General features: G+C 48.0%; 1 protein-coding gene across 2 annotated transcripts in view; it reads left to right on the top strand.

The window, feature by feature from the left end:
- The window catches only part of MATN2 (matrilin 2), a 669488-nt gene that overhangs the window by 614016 nt on the left and 36881 nt on the right, over positions 1-18591 (top strand). For both annotated transcript variants that reach the window (XM_078686985.1, XM_078686983.1), the window contains exon 14: positions 9234-9647. In XM_078686985.1, coding sequence (XP_078543111.1) covers positions 9234-9647 — 414 coding nt within the window. The remainder of the gene's footprint in view (positions 1-9233; positions 9648-18591) is intronic.

Genomic DNA, 18591 nt, shown 5'->3' with positions numbered 1-18591 from the left:
TCCCAAATGCAAAATTCGCTATTTAAGAATTAGCACATTTGCGAAGAATTGAATTTAAGGAATCTCTATTTGAGATTCCTTAAATGCAATTCATGAAGCATTTTAAAATTGCGAAAATGCAATTTTGGGCCGCTATTTACCGAGAGGTCAGACCTCTCGGTAAATAGCAAAAACTTAGAAAAATGCTTTTAAAAGCATTTTTCTAAGTTGCATGTTGCACACACACATGTCCTTTGGACATGTGTGTGCGCAACACCTGTTTCAATTTGCATTTAAGGGGTGCTACAGGGTGTCCTTTGGACCCTTTAAATCGCTATCTTATTTGCGAGTAGCAAATTGCTAATCGCAAATAAGGAATACTCCCCATTCATTCCTATGGGCCTTTTGGCCCATAGGAATGAATGGGGAGTTATTCCTTATTTGCGATTAGCAATTTGCTACTCGCAAATAAGGAATGTGTAGGAATCGCTATTTATTTAGCAATTCCTACATGAATACCGTTTTGCGAGTCCTTAATAGCGATTCGCTATGAATCGCTATTAGGGGCTCGCAAAACGGCCCGTTGATGAATAAGGCTGTATATGTTTTGATTAGGTAACAACCTCTCTCAAGTTGCTCCGGTGCCTCCTGTTTGTAGCAAGGATCTAGTTGAAGATAAGATGCACGGAACACAAAGTCATACACCACAAGCTCAAGATCGAAGGATGCGTATGCTCCATAAGGAGTGCGAATTCGTTTTTGCTGGAACCTCCAAGATTCTGAAATAAGAATACCTATGTCTGCACCTTCACAGAATCTGCACCGCGAATATGGAACTTGTTACCATCAAAGTCTCAGTCCTACCCAGCAACACACACCTTAAAAATGAGATCAAGAAGATTCTGCTAACCAAATTTCTGAACTAATTTTGCAAGGGCGGGCTTGAGTTGAAGACCACCCTTCACGTATCCTGAAGAGCTTGTAGGTTTCGCAGCCTCGCCGTCAAAAGGGGGGTAGTTTCGAAGTCTGTGAACATTTCATTTCTTCAGCGTTTCTCTGTGGAGTCTACAATTTATCATTTCACAACCAATGGACTGACTAATCGATCTATCTCATGTACTACAATGGGTTTGTGGTTTCTTTCAGTATGTACATCGCTATGATACTTATGGGTCAAGTTTGCACTTTATAAAATTCTATAAATGAATATCCTGATGTAAAATCTACTATCTCCTCAAAAAAGCATTGTAAGTACTTATTATGAGTAATGTTCTGAAGCTGTCCTCTCCACTTAAATACAATCATTCATATTAAAATCAGTTTTTTATGCCTCCTCAGGAGTTCTAGAATCTTGATATGTCACCTACTGCATGCCCTGAGCAGACTGTAAAATGCACACTGTTCATATTAGCGCCAAGTGGCCTTCCAAATGACAACACATTCTCAAGATCTGATATAATATCATTTGGAAGTGATGGCAAATCAAGCAAAATACATAATAACCGCACCTTCGAAGTCAGCATGGCATGTATCAGTTTGATAGGCTAAAGCCTTTGGGTTCCAATTACAAAATTACTTTGTTGCTCCTCCTCCCTGGAAAGTATGTTTCCAGGGAGCTCCTCTGAAATCAATGCCTTGAGGGATAATTTATCTTGCTGGAGTTGGCTCTGGCCTGGTGCATTTTAACAGTGACTTTGGGAAAGGAATGGAGCTTGGCAGGGCACGAGTCGGGGTACCACGCGGGTGGACGGCATCCCCCCACTTATTTTCCAGGGTTTTCCAGGGTGGACGCCGTCCACCCTGCTCAATCAAAACGCCGTCCCGATCCAGACTTTCCTTCGTCCCCGGCCTCGCCTGCTGCCTGCCCGCCTCAGCTGGATATGTACGAAAACAGACTCTCCCAATATTGCACCTCACTGCCAGCTTTATTAGCCCATCATCCCCTAATGCTGTGGTTCCCAAAGTGTGCGCCGCGGCACCCCGGTGCGCCGTGATGAGAAGCCAGGGGCGCCGCGGCGCCGAGCAGGATGTGGGGGAGCTTGAAAGAAATGCCACCTTCTGTTGCATCGCACATGCTTCAAAACATTGGCACAGAGCGCCCTCTCTCCACCTGCCCGCCCCCATTCCTGCAATCACAGGCTGCTAGAAGCGCAAGAGCAGCCCCACCCCGCCCATTGTCACTTTGTATGGGGCTGATTGCCACATACAGAATGTCAATGGGCCAGTTTGGGGTGTTACAGCATGTGGTGAGCCGCTTCATGCGGGTAGCGCCGCCGGCAACATTAACAGCTGGTCAAGGGCATTCCCAAAAATCTCACCAGAAGTATGCTGCTTGCCACAGGGTCAGGAGTCTCTCTCTCTCTTCTTTTGGCATATGTTGAAAGCCAACACGATGTGCAACATTTGAAAATGAACGGAGGGTGTAATGTGTTTCAAATAAAAGTTCGATTATTTTAAGACTGTTTTTTCACACATTTTTGTCTAAAATAAAAAAAAATCTGAGCAGTGAAGGCTCTTGCAGGGCTGTTAATCGGTGAGTCGAGTTCCCAAGAGGTATGTTAGTCCCTTCTCTCCAGCCTGCTTGCTCAAATCAGAGGCGAACACCCCGCAACTGGCTGTGCATAAAAGGCAAGAACCACCCGCTTAATTACTGGAAAGGTGAGGAAGCATGCACCACTCCACTGTAACTTTTGGGATTCATAGCCCTTGCACAAGAATCCACAGACACCCCGGAAATGTTTCTTTTGTGACTGCTTTTTTAAACATGTTTGTGCACTTCGGTATATTCAACACAATATTCACCATAATATGATGCAATCGTTTTTCAGTGAACAAGTGTAAAAGTGTTGGGTACCCTAATCTCATGCTGCTGTATCAGCCTTCCATCTTCACTAGATCGATAACATTATGATAATTAATTTGTCTAACAATACATATCAGGTATGACACCTGACAAATGTACATTTCTTATTGTCTTACAGGCTGGATGGGTGAAAGGGTAAATGGTTGGATGGATGAGTGAATGGATGGGTGGGTGGAAGAGTGGATGGATGAGTGAAAGGATGCTTGGGTGAAATGGTACACGGTTGGATGGATGAGTGAGTGAATGGATGGATGAAGGGATGGATGACTGAAAGGATGGATGGAAAGATAGACGATGGATAGGTTTTCAAATAGTTGAAAAGGTTTGGATATGGATGGGCACACAGTTGGAAGGACAGAATGAATGGTGAAAGACTGCATGATGGATAAAAGAATTAATAGATGACATTTGGAATGGTGGATATCAGGGGTTTGATGGAAGGATGAATGGTTAGATCATTGGACAAGAGAGCTCTTCTGGGGATGGTTGTGATCAGTGGCGTCACAAGGGGGGTGCGGGAGGTGCGGGCCGCACCGGGTGTCACCAGCAGAGGGCTGACACCAAAATGAACTCCTCGCTATTTATTTACTGTTCATGTAACACCGTCCGTATTGTCCCATGCTGTTTATAGTGCAGGGAAATGGACGGATGCCAGAATCTTCCTTTTCCCAGTTCTGCGAGCGCAGCGGCTTTGTCAGGAGGGGCTTGAGTATAAAATGAGCTCCGCCCTTGACCTTCTGCTCGCTATTCTTTTTGCTCGGAGATGCGATCTTGGTCGTGTTCATGTTCCGAGTGCATGTGGGCGTTTGGGGAACACCACATTCAGTGAACACAAAGTCAAGATTGGCCCAATCTCTAATGGTAAGAACTTTCAGAGTTTCGTAAAAAGTCACATTTGCAGTTAATTTTTTGAACCTTTTGAATCATCCGTGTATATATGTTGCGAGGCTTGTCCTGCATTACTGCAGATGTTAATATGAGAAGCACTGAAAAGACCATTTGATTTCTTTGGACAGCGCTATGATGGGCCAAACGCAGGTAGGTCACAGAGTGTGCAGGATGGCAGGAGGAACGAAAAAAGGCCTCCCCCTGTTTGCCACGCCTGCCCTAGACAATGGAGGTTCAGTTGAATCATACAAAAGTATTAAAAAAAGGCTCCGATACTCAGCACATCGAAGCGGGGTAGGAGCGGGGTAGGCGCAAATTTGCGTGCACAAATTCAAAGCGCCTTTCATGAGTTTATTTCAGTCACTTTGAGAAGAGCCAAAAACTGTGGGAGAAACCATGGGGGGGGGAGAAGGCGACGAGGAAAGGGTTAAAAGAGCAGCAGGCAGGGGAGGGAGGTGCAGGCGGAGGGGGTGGATGGTGCAATCAGAGAAGGAGATGATGCAGGCTGAGAGGGAGACGGTGCAGCCAGAGGGAGAGATGGTGAAAGGGGATGATATGGTGCAGGCAGGGGATGAGATGGTGCAGGCAGGGGGTGAGATGGTGCAGGCAGGGGGTGAGATGGTTCAGGCAGGGGGTGAGATGGTGCAGGCAGAGGGGAGACGGAGTAGGCAGAGGGCAGATGTTGCAGGCAGAGGGCAGATGTTGCAGGCAGAGGGGAGATGGTGCAGGCAGAGGGGAGATGGTGCAGGCAGAGGGGAGATGGTGCAGGCAGAGGGAGAGATGGTGCAGACAGAGGGAGAGATGGTGCAGGCAGAGTGGAAATGGTGCAGGCAGAGTGCAAATGGTGCAGGCAGAGGGAGAGATGGTGCAGGCAGAGGGAGAGATGGTGCAGGCATGGGATGAGATGGTGCAGGCAGGGGGTGAGACGGAACAGGCAGAGGGGAGACGGAACAGGCAGAGGGCAGATGGTGCAGGCAGAGGGGAGATGGTGCAGGCAGAGGGGAGATGGTGCAGGCAGAGGGGAGATGGTGTGGACAGAGGGAGAGATGGTGCAGACAGAGGGAGAGATGGTGCAGGCAGGGGATGAGATGGTGCAGGCGGAGGGGAGACGGAGCAGGCAGAGCGCAGATGTTGCAGGCAGAGGGGAGATGGTGCAGGCAGAGGGAGAGATGGTGCAGACAGAGGGAGAGATGGTGCAGCCAGAGGGAGAGATGGTGCAGGCAGAGTGGAAATGGTGCAGGTAGAGTGGAAATGGTGCAGGCAGAGGGAGAGCTGGTGCAGGCAGAGGGAGAGCTGGTGCAGGCAGAGGGAGAGCTGGTGCATGCAGAGGGAGAGCTGGTGCAGGCGGAGTGGGAGGGGGAGATGGTGCAGGCAGAGGGAGAGCTGGTGCAGGCAGAGGGAGAGCTGGTGCATGCAGAGGGAGAGCTGGTGCAGGCGGAGTGGGAGGGGGAGATGGTGCAGGCAGAGGGAGAGATTGTGCAGGCAGAGGGAGAGATGGTGCAGGCGGAGGGAGAGATGGTGCAGGCGGAGGGAGAGATGGTGCAGGCGGAGGGAGAGATGGGAGCCATCCTATTCAACAGATCTCCCTGCCTTGCATTTGTCCTGCTCACACCTCTCATGATGTCACTTCCTGTCGTGATGTCACTTCCTGTCGTGATGTCACTTCCTGTTGTGATGTCACTTCCTGTTGTGATGTCACTTCCTGTTGTGATGTCACTTCCTGTGACCACGCCTAACTTGGAGAGTCCCCCCACTTCTTTTTTTAGGACTTGTGCCCTGGAGCTTGGGAGCAAGGAGGCAGCGCAAAGTGTTCAGGCCCGAAGGGTCGCTGCGCCTGTGTCGTCTCTGTGAGTGCTCCGCGTAAGGTGCACAATGTGGTTAAGTTACACTTTGGTAATGGTTTTGGGTCGGGTCAAGAAGCCCTTAAGATAAGCTAGGCCAGGCGTCTGGCTAAAGGTTTCAGTGACCTGTCCACCTCCAATGTGGCACACTGTCTGCAGCAGGTCGCAGAGGGCCCAGAGGGGAAAGGTCGTCAGGACAGGAGGGTAGGGTGACCAACCGTCCATAAATTTCACAGACCGTCTGTAATTTAGACCTCACGTCCGTTGTACGTGGCGATCCCTTGTACGGACGCCTTTTGTCCGTAATGTTGGGCATTGGGGAGTAGCACTGCTCCCCTGTTAGAAGCCTCAGCTCCCTGATGGGGCCGCCTCGCACTCCTCCTCTGAGCACAAGAGCAGCCCCACCCCGCCCATTGTCATTCTGACTGCGGCTGATTCCCACATACAGAATGACAATGGGTCAGTCTGGGCTGTTACTGCATGTGCTGGCCTCCTCCAGCCTCGGTCTAGGGCAGGGCATTCTGTCAGATGTAAGAAATGTACAAAAACGCCCATGCTTCTACTTGAGAATACAGTTCATGAAAAGAAGGCGGCAAAAAAAGTTAAAAAGAAGAGGTTTTTCGCAGTCTCATCATTTTAGAACTGATGCGTTTTCAATATTATATTCAAAGCCATGGTTGCTGCTTTTTTATTTTATGCAACTAACAACCATTGACAAAGCCAATAGCCCTCGCTTGTTGTAGGTGTAATGTTAACTTGTTGTAATATATATCTGCATACAATGATAGAAGCAGCAACATACCAGTTGGGCGGCACACTATGCTAAGCACAGATTGTTAACGTAGGTGTTTTAAGCCATGTTCTTAATTACATCAAACACCCCCTTTTGGAGAGACCCCCCTGCCCCCCCCCCCCCACCCAGTTTTTTCATCCCACTTAAAGCTCTGAAAACAACACCATGCCACAGTCGCTTCACGTCCTGGCACTGTGCATCATGCATGACTCATTGCTTCCACTTTTTCAGTCTGCCTATGTGCAGGGGCATAGTGAAACACCCCCCCCCCCCTCCCCCACCCCCGATCCCCACACCACCCCTTGCTTTAGGAACTGCAGCAAGGGTGGAGTTCTTGATTGGTCTCTTCTGTCTGCAACTCTGCAGACAAACTCTCAGCTAACAATTAATGTGAAAAGGTGGGTTAGTAAGTAGGTGAAGGAATGGGTGGATGGCTGGCTGGATGGATTCGTGAAAGGTTGAATGGATAAATGAAAGGTAGAATGGATGGATGGATTGTGAGAGAAAGAATGGATAGATGAGTGAGTGAGTGGAAGGATGGGTGGGTGGATGAGAGAAAAGGGAAATAGATGGATGGGTAAAAGGATGGATGGATGAGTAAAAGGGTGGATGATGGGCGAGTGAAGGGGTGGATGGATGAATGAAATGATGGATGGATTGATGAATTGATAAGTGATTGGGTGAATGGATGGATGGATGAGTAAAATGATGGATATATGGCTGGATGAGTGAGTGAAAGGGAGGGTAGATGGGCAAAAGGATGGATAGATGAATGAAAGAGTGAACGGTGGATGGATGGGAGAAAGGATGGATGAATGAGTGAAAAGATGGATGGATGAGTTATAGGGTCAATGGATGGATTCATGAGTGGATGAGCAGATGGATGGGTGGGTGGATGGATGGAAGGATGGATGGCTAAGTGAAAGGGGGATAGAGAGAGAAAGGGAGGATGGATTGATGGATGACTGAAAGGGTGAATGGGTGGAAGAATGAGTGACTGGGTGGATGAATGAGTAAGTGAAAGGATGGCTGGGTGGGTGAAAGGGTAAATGGCTGGATGAATGAATGAATGAATAGATGGATGGGTGAAAGAGTGGATGGATTAGTGTTCAGATGGATTGGGTGAAAAGGTGGATGGATGGATGGATGAGTTAAAGCTGGTGGAGGGATGGATGAGTGAAATGATAGATTGAAGGATACATGATGGATATGTTTGTAAATGATTGAATATGGATATGGATGGACACACAGATGGAAGGTCAGAATGAATGGTAAAAGACTGAATGATGGATTAAAGTACGATTACATCTTGTAACCTCCATTATATTATTATATTATATTAGTAGCATTTCCTATACATTGACTTTCACATTTATATGAGTTATTATCTCTGTATAACATGTGTGTGATGTAACACACTCAGACACCCTTCCCTTCATAATTGGGATGAGTAGTACTATAAAAGAAATTAAATATGCATGAGAGAGGGTCTATGCGTAGATGAGGGGCACTATTTGAAGGCAGTCGCAATGCCAGACTGGCCGGAGAGTTGGAGAGTGATAGCCAGCCAGGCAGAATGCGTTTGCTAATTACTAATGTAGTCATTAGAATAGTAATTATAAAATTGGCATGTTGGTTTTGAAGAGAGTTGGGTACGCAGAGCCCCTTTGCCCAAAGCAAAGAGCCGCCAATGTGAAGAAGACACCCCAATGTCCCCGTTCACTGCAGGCTAATGGAAGTAAACAAGCTCATGAGACCCTTTGTTTAACTTTTTTTGTGTCACCGCCCCTTGTGGTCTCTGAGACACGGAGTTGCAAGGTGAAATCTAGGGGTCACAAGGGGAAAGCCAGGGAAAGCCGCTGGTATCTCTGATGTCCCGTAAATGACATCTATGTTTCTACGTGCTTCTAGATGATGAATATGAACATGTTGCTGTATTTTTTCTGTAACCGATCCTCATTGCCACCTGCATATTTATTTAAGCACAACCTTAGCCAAGAATTGTTGCCAATGCAAAAACGGGATTTGTTCATATATGCATACTATCCTTGAAGCTCTAAACATAACGCATATTTAAGATCAAATTAAATTTCTTTTGAAGGCAATAATTCCGCTTTCATGGAAATTAATTGTGTTATGTCTACAATTCTCACCTTTTCTAGAAACATAAGTAAATCTTCTGATATTATGATAGTAGTTGCTACAGCTACTTTAACACAACGTTTGGAAAGAATATAGACATATTTCTCTTTTGTAATGGCAAAATAGTTTATTTGAGCATACATCAACTTGAAAGGAATTCAGTAAACTCGACTTTAGAATTCCAAACGTCAACAAATGCTGGTCTTTATTACAAATATCTCTATCCTATAATATCATAAAAGTAAAAGAAAAAAAACCTCCATGAATATAATCTGTTCGATTATCAAACCTGATTCTGTTTAAAATAGTTTGTTTATTATGTATGTATATTTACATATGTCAATTTCTAAGATATCTTTTGAGGATTTTGCCACCCTCTCTCCCTCCCTTAGCCTCACCCGGTTGTTTGTGTTCATTTTAGTTAACCTTTTTAGGTATCTGGAATTTATAGTACAGCTCAACTACAAATATTATCTCACAATCGAAAATAGTACTTTTTAGTTGCAAGATTAACCATATGTCATTACATTGTACAATCATAAGTTTTACAGTGTATGACTTTGGCAATTTTGTGGTTTTAATTCAAAATATCTATTAAAAAATTGTATGTGTATTGAAGTTGACCCTGCCTTCTCTTATAGTTTACAACATTCCATGTCCATCACTTGAAAGCTTCATGATTGCCCATTGAGTTCCATTGTGTAATCCTTTTCTTTTCATTATGTAGGATGCACTGAAGGACCAATCGATCTTGTGTTTGTCATTGATGGTTCCAAAAGCCTTGGGGAAGACAATTTTGAAATAGTGAAGCAGTTTGTGAATGGAATCCTGGATTCCTTGGAGATCTCCCCCAAAGCTGCAAGAGTGGGCTTGCTGCAGTACTCCACCCGGGTCCGCACTGAGTTCACCTTGGCGCAGCACAGCTCAGCCCAGGAGATGAAGAAGGCTGTGTCCCAAATGCAGTACATGGGGAAAGGTTCGATGACGGGGCATGCCCTGAAGCACATGTTTTACAAGAGCTTCAGTGAAGCCGAAGGAGCGAGAGCGAATGCATTAAAGGTGCCCAAAGTGGCAATTGTGTTTACAGATGGGCGGGCGCAAGACGATGTCGCAGTCTGGGCTAAGAAAGCAAAGCACCACGGTAAGCGCACCTCAAAACACCAGTCTGTGTGGAATAGATCATCTTCTCATTCACATCACGAGGTACTTTCTAGCAGCCTGTTTTGGGGATTTGTTCTAATGCAAACAATGTGTATGTCCTTGATCTGTAATAAGAGAGAATGTAATGAGAATGTCAACACTCCACAGGAACCCGTGCACCACACACAGTCTGCTGAAGACCGTTCCCAAGATTTCCCACCCAAGAATTGAGTTATGCAAACTCCTAGCAAAAGCTCTGGACAAGTCATAATTTAAACCACTGTCAACCGCACACATTGCACTCTGTTTGAGGCAGGGGAATAGTTGCCCTGCGTTCTCTTATGGTATTCACATTTGCACTACACCAAGCTTTTTTATGTAATCATAGAGTATCCTCTATCCGTGAGCCTTTAATTGCAAAACTAGGAAATATATCAATTGGTTGTGTCTGATATTTGTTGGTGCTTGATTTTTTTTAGATTAGTAGAGAGTATGTTTAAAATGTAGTTTATTTGGGATATATGTGGATTTTGTGAAGGTTAATTGCCTTTGAGCTTTGTGGATCTTTGTTGTGCTTTATCTGTAGAGGTGGGTGTGCCAAAGGATAATGGCATTTGACCTGTGCTGGGAGCTCAATTATTCTTATCCAGGCTGGAGTCAGGTGTGCTCTACTCATCACGGTCCTGGGGACGTATTACATAAAGTGCCCCGGGGGTTTAACAAGCATTTGCGCCCACTTTGCGGGCCCCCGGGGCACTTTGGTATTACAGAAGGGGCCTCAGATGCGTGTGCAGCCCCTTATGTAATGATGAAGGTGGAGATTTTCCCACTATTCCCCCTCCCACATCATCTCCTGGGATCTCCTGTGGGAGTTCTACCCATTCACCACTGCTACCGAATCCATTAAGACCCTGGTGGACCCCAGAGTGGCCCACCTCCTCACCGCCGATACTGTTCTCCTTTCCCCCAAACCACGCTGCTGACACTGTTGATGCCCCGGGCCAACTGGACTTTTCTTTGGCCCATGTGAGGTCATGAGAACTAAAGGCTACAGAGCTTCATCAATAATATGCGACTCGGAGGCGCAGAGCTGCAGTAGTATGGACAGGTCCTTGAGGGCACTGCACCTCCCCCCCCACCACCACCATCCTGTGCCATCTACTCATAGGACACAGCGCAGGAAATCTGGGCTCTCCCCACCTCTCATGGACCTGGACTGTATAGCCATCTTGCGGTGAGTGCGGTGTGCATCCTATTACTGCGCACTCCCTCTTTGCCATCCTTATTGCTTTCCACTGCCCCAGAGCATGGAGTCCCTGCACCCTTTGCACATTCAGTGGCGTATGGCCAATGGTGTCTCATAGGTCGTGAGGTTGACCCTCATGGCACCCGAGGCCTTCATCACTTCACCCCCCCTTGACCCTGAGGACGATGTGCAGCTCATAGGGGGCAGACCCATCTCCCTTGGAGCAGCCCTGGATGGATCTGGGGCGTGCTCCGTGACTTGGACAGCCCTACCTGGATGCGCCACCCAAAAGGCATTGCTTGCCCTTGAGTGTTCTGTCCTCTCTGAGCAGCGGCCTTCCCTCGACTCAGCTACACCGAGGGGGACCTACCTCTTCCTCCCCTCCCCTTGCAGCAGAGGGGTCCAGTTTACTGGCCAGATACATCTTCAGCCGCTACATGGGGTGATCGGGCTTCTTCCCTTTTCACCTCACACTTTGGCAATGTCCTTCTGCAAACCCTCCATCAGCTGCTCTTCACGGAGATCATTTCCCAACCTCCTCCTATGGCAGCACCCCTGGCAGTGTCCAACACTTCAGCCACTACGGACCCTCCTCCCCATCCACAGATGAATGCTACGATGGATAGTATCGTACAGGAGATCATTGCAATCATTCGCAGCTTGGAAGACATGGACCCAGACCTCACCACAGAGACTAAATCCATCCGGGCTGACATTGCAGGTTTCCCGGACAGAGTCGAGGGACTGCAGTGCTGTCTTTCGACCATGGAAGAGCATCTCAACAGCATCCTGGGTAGGGACCAAAAGCTCTGGCACCTGCAGAATAAGCTCACGGAGCTGGAAGATAGGGGCAATGACCGTTTTTACAGATTTCCAGGATGCGCCAAGGGCTTTGGATATCATGAGCTTCCCAGGAACCTTCTCCCCACTCTCATGGGGATGGCCCATTCTCCAGATACAGTGGGTTCACCGTATGGAGCCCCTTCCCCCATCCCCGCTCGGCCATGTCAGAGAGGACACGCCCTCTCATTGACTGCTTCCACCACCATGAGGAGGCACAACAGCTCCTCATCGCAGCTCGCTCCCATGGCTTGAAAGCCTATGAGGGGCATGAGATCTGCATAGCCGCTGACTTCTCCCGAGAAACCAACTACATGAGGAAGGCCTTCTTGGCTTTGCGGCCCCAACTGCAGAAGCTGGACATCGAATTCAGACTGTTCATTTGGATCACGAAGGATGGCAGGTCCAAGGATTTTTTTCTATGCTTCTTCCTGGATAGCCTCTCTGAACAAGAGATGGACTTTGCACCTTTGGACTTACCTGCCGGACCTCACCCTTCAGGGAAATAACCCCCAATACATCAGGGAAACCATTGGGACTCTTGTGAGGGCGACACCTGAGGCAGGGAGCTGGACCGCCTTGCCCAGTCCCAGGTTGGCAAGGACATGGTCATCAAAGCGTTGGCTGCTCTTACTCTGGACCAGGTCATGACAAATTCTGTTCTCCCCTGAAAACCCAACCAGCCCGAGCACTAAGGCGCAGTGTTCCTTACTGTTGGACTTGGCCCCTTTTGCAGGGTCATCCCTGAACTTTTTGCCTACCTCCTGTATTTTATCTGACCTGTCTGTTGTTGGCTGTTTTATGACTCTGGGCACTTTACCACTGCTGATCAGTGCTAAATTGCACATGCCCTCCCTATTGTAAATTGATGTATGGATTAGTGATTCCATGGTTGGCTGGTTTGGTTTACTTGTCAGACCCTAGTACAGTGCACTGAGTGTGCCCTGGGCTTGTAAACCAAATGATGCTAGGGGGCTTGCAGCACTGGTTGTGCCACCCACGGAAACAGCCTGTAAAAGTGTGTCTCAGGCCTGCCATTGCAGAGCTTGTGTGAAGTCTGGTACTGCCATGTTAACTGGGCAAGTGCACCCCCTTGCCAGTCCCTAAACCTTCTCTTTTCTTCATATCAGACACCCCTATGGTAGGCCCAAGGGCAGGGTGCATTGTAAGTATAAGGCAGGGCACGCCCTGCTGTGTGTGGCATGTCCTAATAGTGAATTACAGCCATTTTCGTTTTTCACTATTGCAAGGCTACCTATTCCCCATAGGCCAGTATGGGCAGTTTGATTATAACATCTTATAATCCTAACTGACTCAGGGAACTAGGTAGAAATTCGAGTTTAGTATGCCTGAACTGAGAATGATAGAATACATCTTTTAATGAAATTGGTTTTAACATTCTGTGTTTGAAAATACCACTTTTAGAACGTAGGTATTTTCTTGTCTAACCATCCAAACCTGCCTCTGCTAGGTTGTGTATTCCTTGTCTGAAATTTGAGTGACAGGGGCTGGAAGATTCCAGGAGACAGAGTGAGTCAGCCCAGTGCTGAATAGAGAGATCTGCATCTAGATGGGAGGGAGGAGTTGCACCTGGGACCTGGATAGGGCTGTGCCTTCCCTCCACAATGCTGGCTCCACCTCTTGTGGTGTGTCTGATGTCTCTGCCCTGTGAAAGGAAAGAAGGAGCCATGTAAACAAAGTGCTCCAGGCCTGACCAGAACTGGTTTGGACTAGGCAAAGGCCCCTCTGCCTTCAGAGAACAAAGAGAAACTGAGTATAAAAGAGGGGACCCAAACCTCAGAACTTTAGATCACTTTGGACAACAAGAAGAACCCTTTGCTGAGGAGTGGAACCAGAGAGACTGAGAAAAGGCTATCCCTAAGCTGAAGTGCTGCTTAGGGAGTTGGCCTGCAGGGGTTGCCTGACTGCCAAAGAAAGGAGAGAGGAACTTTGTGTGTACTTTCATCCACTTATAAAGATCTCCAAGGGCTTGAGAAAAGAGCTTTCCTCCTGCTGAAGTCTCAGGGATAACAGACTTCAGCCACCAGCTCCCCAAGAGTTCTTTGGAAGTGCCTGCAGTTGTGCTGGACTTTCTGAGTAACTGCGTGTCGCAAGGAGCTGGAAGCGCGACTCAAGAACAGGAAGCGCGTTACCGAACTGCCGCTTCACAACACGAAGCGCCTCGCATCGCCGGAGAAGAGGATTGATGTCGCAGCAGACGCTGCCGCATCACTGGGAAGCGTGTTGCAGAAGAATCATTGAGTCATTGCAGGACCATCGAAGCACCTCGCATCGCCAGGGGAGAGGATCAACGTCGCCGCAGACGCCGCCGCATCTCTGGAAAGCGTATCACAGGGCCTGTCGCGGCTCATCGCCGGAGAAGAGGATCAACGTCGTAGCAGACGCCGCCACATCACTGGGAAGAGTGTCACAGGGCCTGTCGTGGTTCGCAGTATTGTTGAAGCACCGCGCATCGCCGGAGAAGAGGAACGACGTCGCAGCAGATGCCGCCGCATCACCAGGAAGCATGTCGCAGGGCCTGTCGCGGCTAGCATCGTATCGCACCAAGAAGAAGACAACATTTTTATTTCTTTGCACCAGATTTTCAATGCATCACTGTCCTTGCAACACTTTTGTTGTCTTGCATTACTCATCTTCAGGTACTTTGAACTCAGAGTGTCGCATTTACCATCTTAAGAGAACTAAGCTAATTCTACCATTTTAAGTACAGTATTGTGGATTTTTGTCATTTGTGGTCTTGTATTAAAACTTTATAAAAGATACTTCTTTTTATAATACAACCTGTGTGCTGTCCATCTGTAGTGTTGTCACTTGATTACTGTATGTGTTCACAAATGCTTTACACACTGCCTCTGAGATAGGCCTGTCTGCTCGTGCCAAGCTACCAAGGGGTTGAGCAGGGGTTATTTTAGGAGTGTACCGCCTTACACTGACTAGACGCAATAATCCCTATTTGTCACAGGTACCTACCTATGCCAACTAGAGACCTCTAAGTCCAACATTAACTATGACTGCTGCTCTTCTGCCCTGACTTCTGCAAGATGAGGCATGCAGCACCCTCTGGATGGATGGCTTAGTATACCAATACTGTATGCATGCCTCTCTCCTGAACTGTATTGATGCTGTGTCATAATAGGCTTTCCCACGTTCAGCAGCATTTAGCAGTGTACTGCCATGCATTGTTATGCTTTGTGATGTTTTGCCTTGCTGAGCAGCTTATTGTTGTTTCAAATACTGCTGTTGTAGTGCCTCTACTGTGCCCCGGTGTCGCCCTCTGGGTCTTGTACCAGAGCTCCCTCCCTAGATTCTACCCACCCGCTGAGGCCCCCCACTTCCCCCCGCCGGTATTCCCCAACACAGCAGGTATTATCCATGCCCTCTTCTCTTGCCTCCCCACGCCCCCTCGGAGACTCTCAGACTTCGACCCAAGGTACACAGTTGCCGGATTCCCCTGAGCCTTTCGTCCTAAGTTCCGTGTCAGATTATTTCCCTTTTTCCTCCTTTGTCTTGCCAACCCCCATGCTGCCCAATTTTCTTTTTTCCCCTTACATTTTAGCTTGGCACTCACCCCTACTCTGGGTTGTCTGCCCCCACTGCGTCCAAGGATTTCTTCCTTTTTCTTTCCCTATCTCTTTGCTTTCTCTTTTCCTGACTCATTTTCTTCCCTTTTCTCTCTTTTATTCCGACCCCCCTCTTCTTTCGTTCTCTATTCCTGCTCCCCGCACCCCCCAGCCACTCCCTTACTACGATGGCTGGCGGTATCCCATCGCCCCTCCCGCCCTTGTATGTCATCTCCTGATATGTTAATGGCCTGACACATTTTATCAAATGTAAGAAAGTGCTCTCCCATCTGCAGTCTAAACTTGTCGACATGGCCTTATTACATGAAACCCACCTCTCCCAAGTGGAGTCTGAAAAATTGCAGCGTGATTGTGTAGGAAAGGTGGTTTACAGCAGTTGTCTGGCAGCGCCGGCGACAGCCTCGGGCAGCCTAGGTAATGCGGCATTGCAATTCTTTTGAGCAGATCCCTGCCTTTCACCATCCTCAAGAAATGGACAGACCCAAATGGCCGCTATGCCTTTTTTAAACTATGGCTCGGCAGCCAGCCGCAATGTGTTGCCTCGGTGTACGCACCAATGGGATCCAAGTACCAGTTTTTTTCTCCAGCTTAATCTTGTCCTCACGGAAATTGGGGCCTCTCATTATGTCATAGGAGGGGACTGGAACCTGGCCCTACAAGTGACCATAGACCACACGGGCCCCCTACACATAGGCAATAAAGCAGATCAGGCCATCCTAGGGGGCATTACTTCTGACCATGGCCTTGTGGATCTCTGGTACCTCTCATACCCGGAGGACCAGGAGTACAGTTTTTTATCACCAGTACATGGCACTAGGCCTGGGTGGTGAACTTCGCTCCGTTCGCGGAGTTTTTTGCAATCCGCACTTCGCGGAGCTCGGGGAGTGCAGAATACTCCACTTTGCGAGTTTTTTTGCCCCGCTCGTGATCCCAAACGGTAAATTTGTGACCGTGAGCTGCCGCTCTGGAAGAATTTCTACCTGAGCAGCAGGAATACCTGCACAAACTGCAGTTTGCACTCCGCTAATCACATAACTTCGCAGAGTTTTTGTGTAACTTCGCAGAGCCGCGTAGCAAACCTCTGCGAACTACGCCTAATCGTGCATGGCACCCAATCCCACCTGGACTATTTCCTGGCCTCACAAACAGCAGTGGTGTGTAGTTCCCACTAATACGTAGGACATGCACGTTTGTTGGACAACATAAACTATGGGCGAGGTGCCTAGATTGATTCCGGGCACCCCTGCATGATATGTTGGCCTACAGACCAACTGGCTCACAGTGCCACCAAAAAAAACCTAACCTTACCAGGGAGTGAATTGTTTCTGGCAACCACTGACATGACAACCCGGCCCCTCAGGGATTGTGGAAACAGATCAGAACCTTTCACTCAGTCACTAGTGTTTCTTATGTTCTGAGATGAATACAGAATACACAGTGGGGCATTTTCAATACATTTAATGAACTGTTATTCTTGTATCGAATACATGTGCTGCGATAATCAGTAGGCAGAATCAGATGAAAGTAATTACAAGCACCAAAATAGTAGACAGTTCTCCCATGTTGCTAAAACTGTGTATATATGCAGGCATATGATAGAAGGCAGTAATCAAGCATACTCCTACTATCCAAACCCTACTCTGAGTGTACCTAGAGTGTTTGTTGGTGTGAAGCCAAGAATTCCCCCAAGGGATGATCAAATCCCATCACCTAGCAGGAGAGAATGTAGGAGCCCGTTTTGGTCCCGAACTGAACACCCCATCACAGAGATGTCAGACCGATGCGTGGTGAAGTCTCAGCATGCAGAGACCCTCGGTGTCAGCTGAAGTGCCTCCTCTGCTAATCTTTTGGGATGCTATTTATTTATAATAGAAAGCAGCCTTGCAATGTGCATATAGATTAGCATTGTTATGGATGTTTAAATACCCCTGTAGCCCCGTGGATAAAGATAGAAAGACATTTGTACATAGTGCGTAGAAGGGCCTTGTACCTGATGTTCATGGCATCACGATAACGTTGTGCGAAGCTAGAGGTGTAAACAGAGTAGTTTCAGAGAAACTAATCCAACATTGTAGTGCACGCATATATGCGCAGAAAGTCATGGCAGAAATGGTATTGTGTAAAATAGCAAAATTTAAGAAATGAGCCACTTCGCTACATGTGCCTAACCCGGGCACATAACAGTAGTTGTCCTCTCCCTGGCTGAAAATCATGCGTTTAAATATTTCGTGCTACCATACTCCCCAGGGCAAATCTCAACTACGATCACATGTCTCCTCTTATCCAGAACATAATAGGGGATCTGTCACTTCCCACGGGGTCTTATTGGTGGCCGCAAAGGCAACTATCCGCATCCAGTTAATGAGACGCGGCCCTTGCCAATGCCCAAAGGGCGGTGCAACAGAAGGCCCTAGAGAATGAGATTGTGCCCCTTATGTGCCTCTACACTGACATCCCCTTGCCCCTTCTCCGCCACCATTTGAAGAAGGCCCACATGGACCTCAATGCCCTGTTCACCTCTAAAGCCAAGTATGCACTACAACTGCTGAAAGGTCATCTTTGTTAGCAAGGCGAGTAGGCAGGAAGACTGCTGGCGGCCCAACTGTGCCAACAGGAGGAGGCGTTGGCCATCCCGCCAATTAAATACGCAGGTGGCAATATCCTCACTTACCCGCAAAACATTGTCAACAAGTTTGTGGCCTTCTACTGAGTACTATACACCCCGGAGGTGGCGAACGATCCTTACCTGCCTGTAGGCCTTTTTGGCAGCGTGCGCCTCCTCAGCCCCAACCAGTCAAGCAGTGATTTACTTAAGGGGGAAATCACTAAGACAGAGATTGCACAGGCCAACTCCAGGTTCCTATATCACAAGGACCCCGTAGAACACGGGTTCCCTGTGGGGTTTTACAAGTGGGTGGGTGAGGACATAATGGACTCCCTCTATGAGGCCTTCCATGAGGACGATCAATCAGGTTCCCTTGGCTCCATCTCCAATAGGGCAGTAATAGGGGTCCTTCCAAAGCCAGGGAAAGACCCCCTATTCTGCAGAAGCTACAGGACCATCTTCCTGCTTAATGGATACATCAAGCTATATGATGGGGTTCTTGCGGCTTGCCTTCGGGCGGTGATTCCATCGCTGATCCACCATTCGCAGGTGGGGTTCGTCCCCGGCCGCTTTTCTAGCAATCACCTCTACACACTTGCTCAAGTCCTGTGGATGGCCAAGGACTTGTAGGATGATGCCTTTACCCACTCCC

This window comes from Lissotriton helveticus, chromosome 4_1 (assembly GCF_964261635.1).
Source record: "Lissotriton helveticus chromosome 4_1, aLisHel1.1, whole genome shotgun sequence".
Taxonomy (NCBI): domain Eukaryota; kingdom Metazoa; phylum Chordata; class Amphibia; order Caudata; family Salamandridae; genus Lissotriton; species Lissotriton helveticus.
This window is presented reverse-complemented; position numbering and strand designations above follow the sequence as displayed.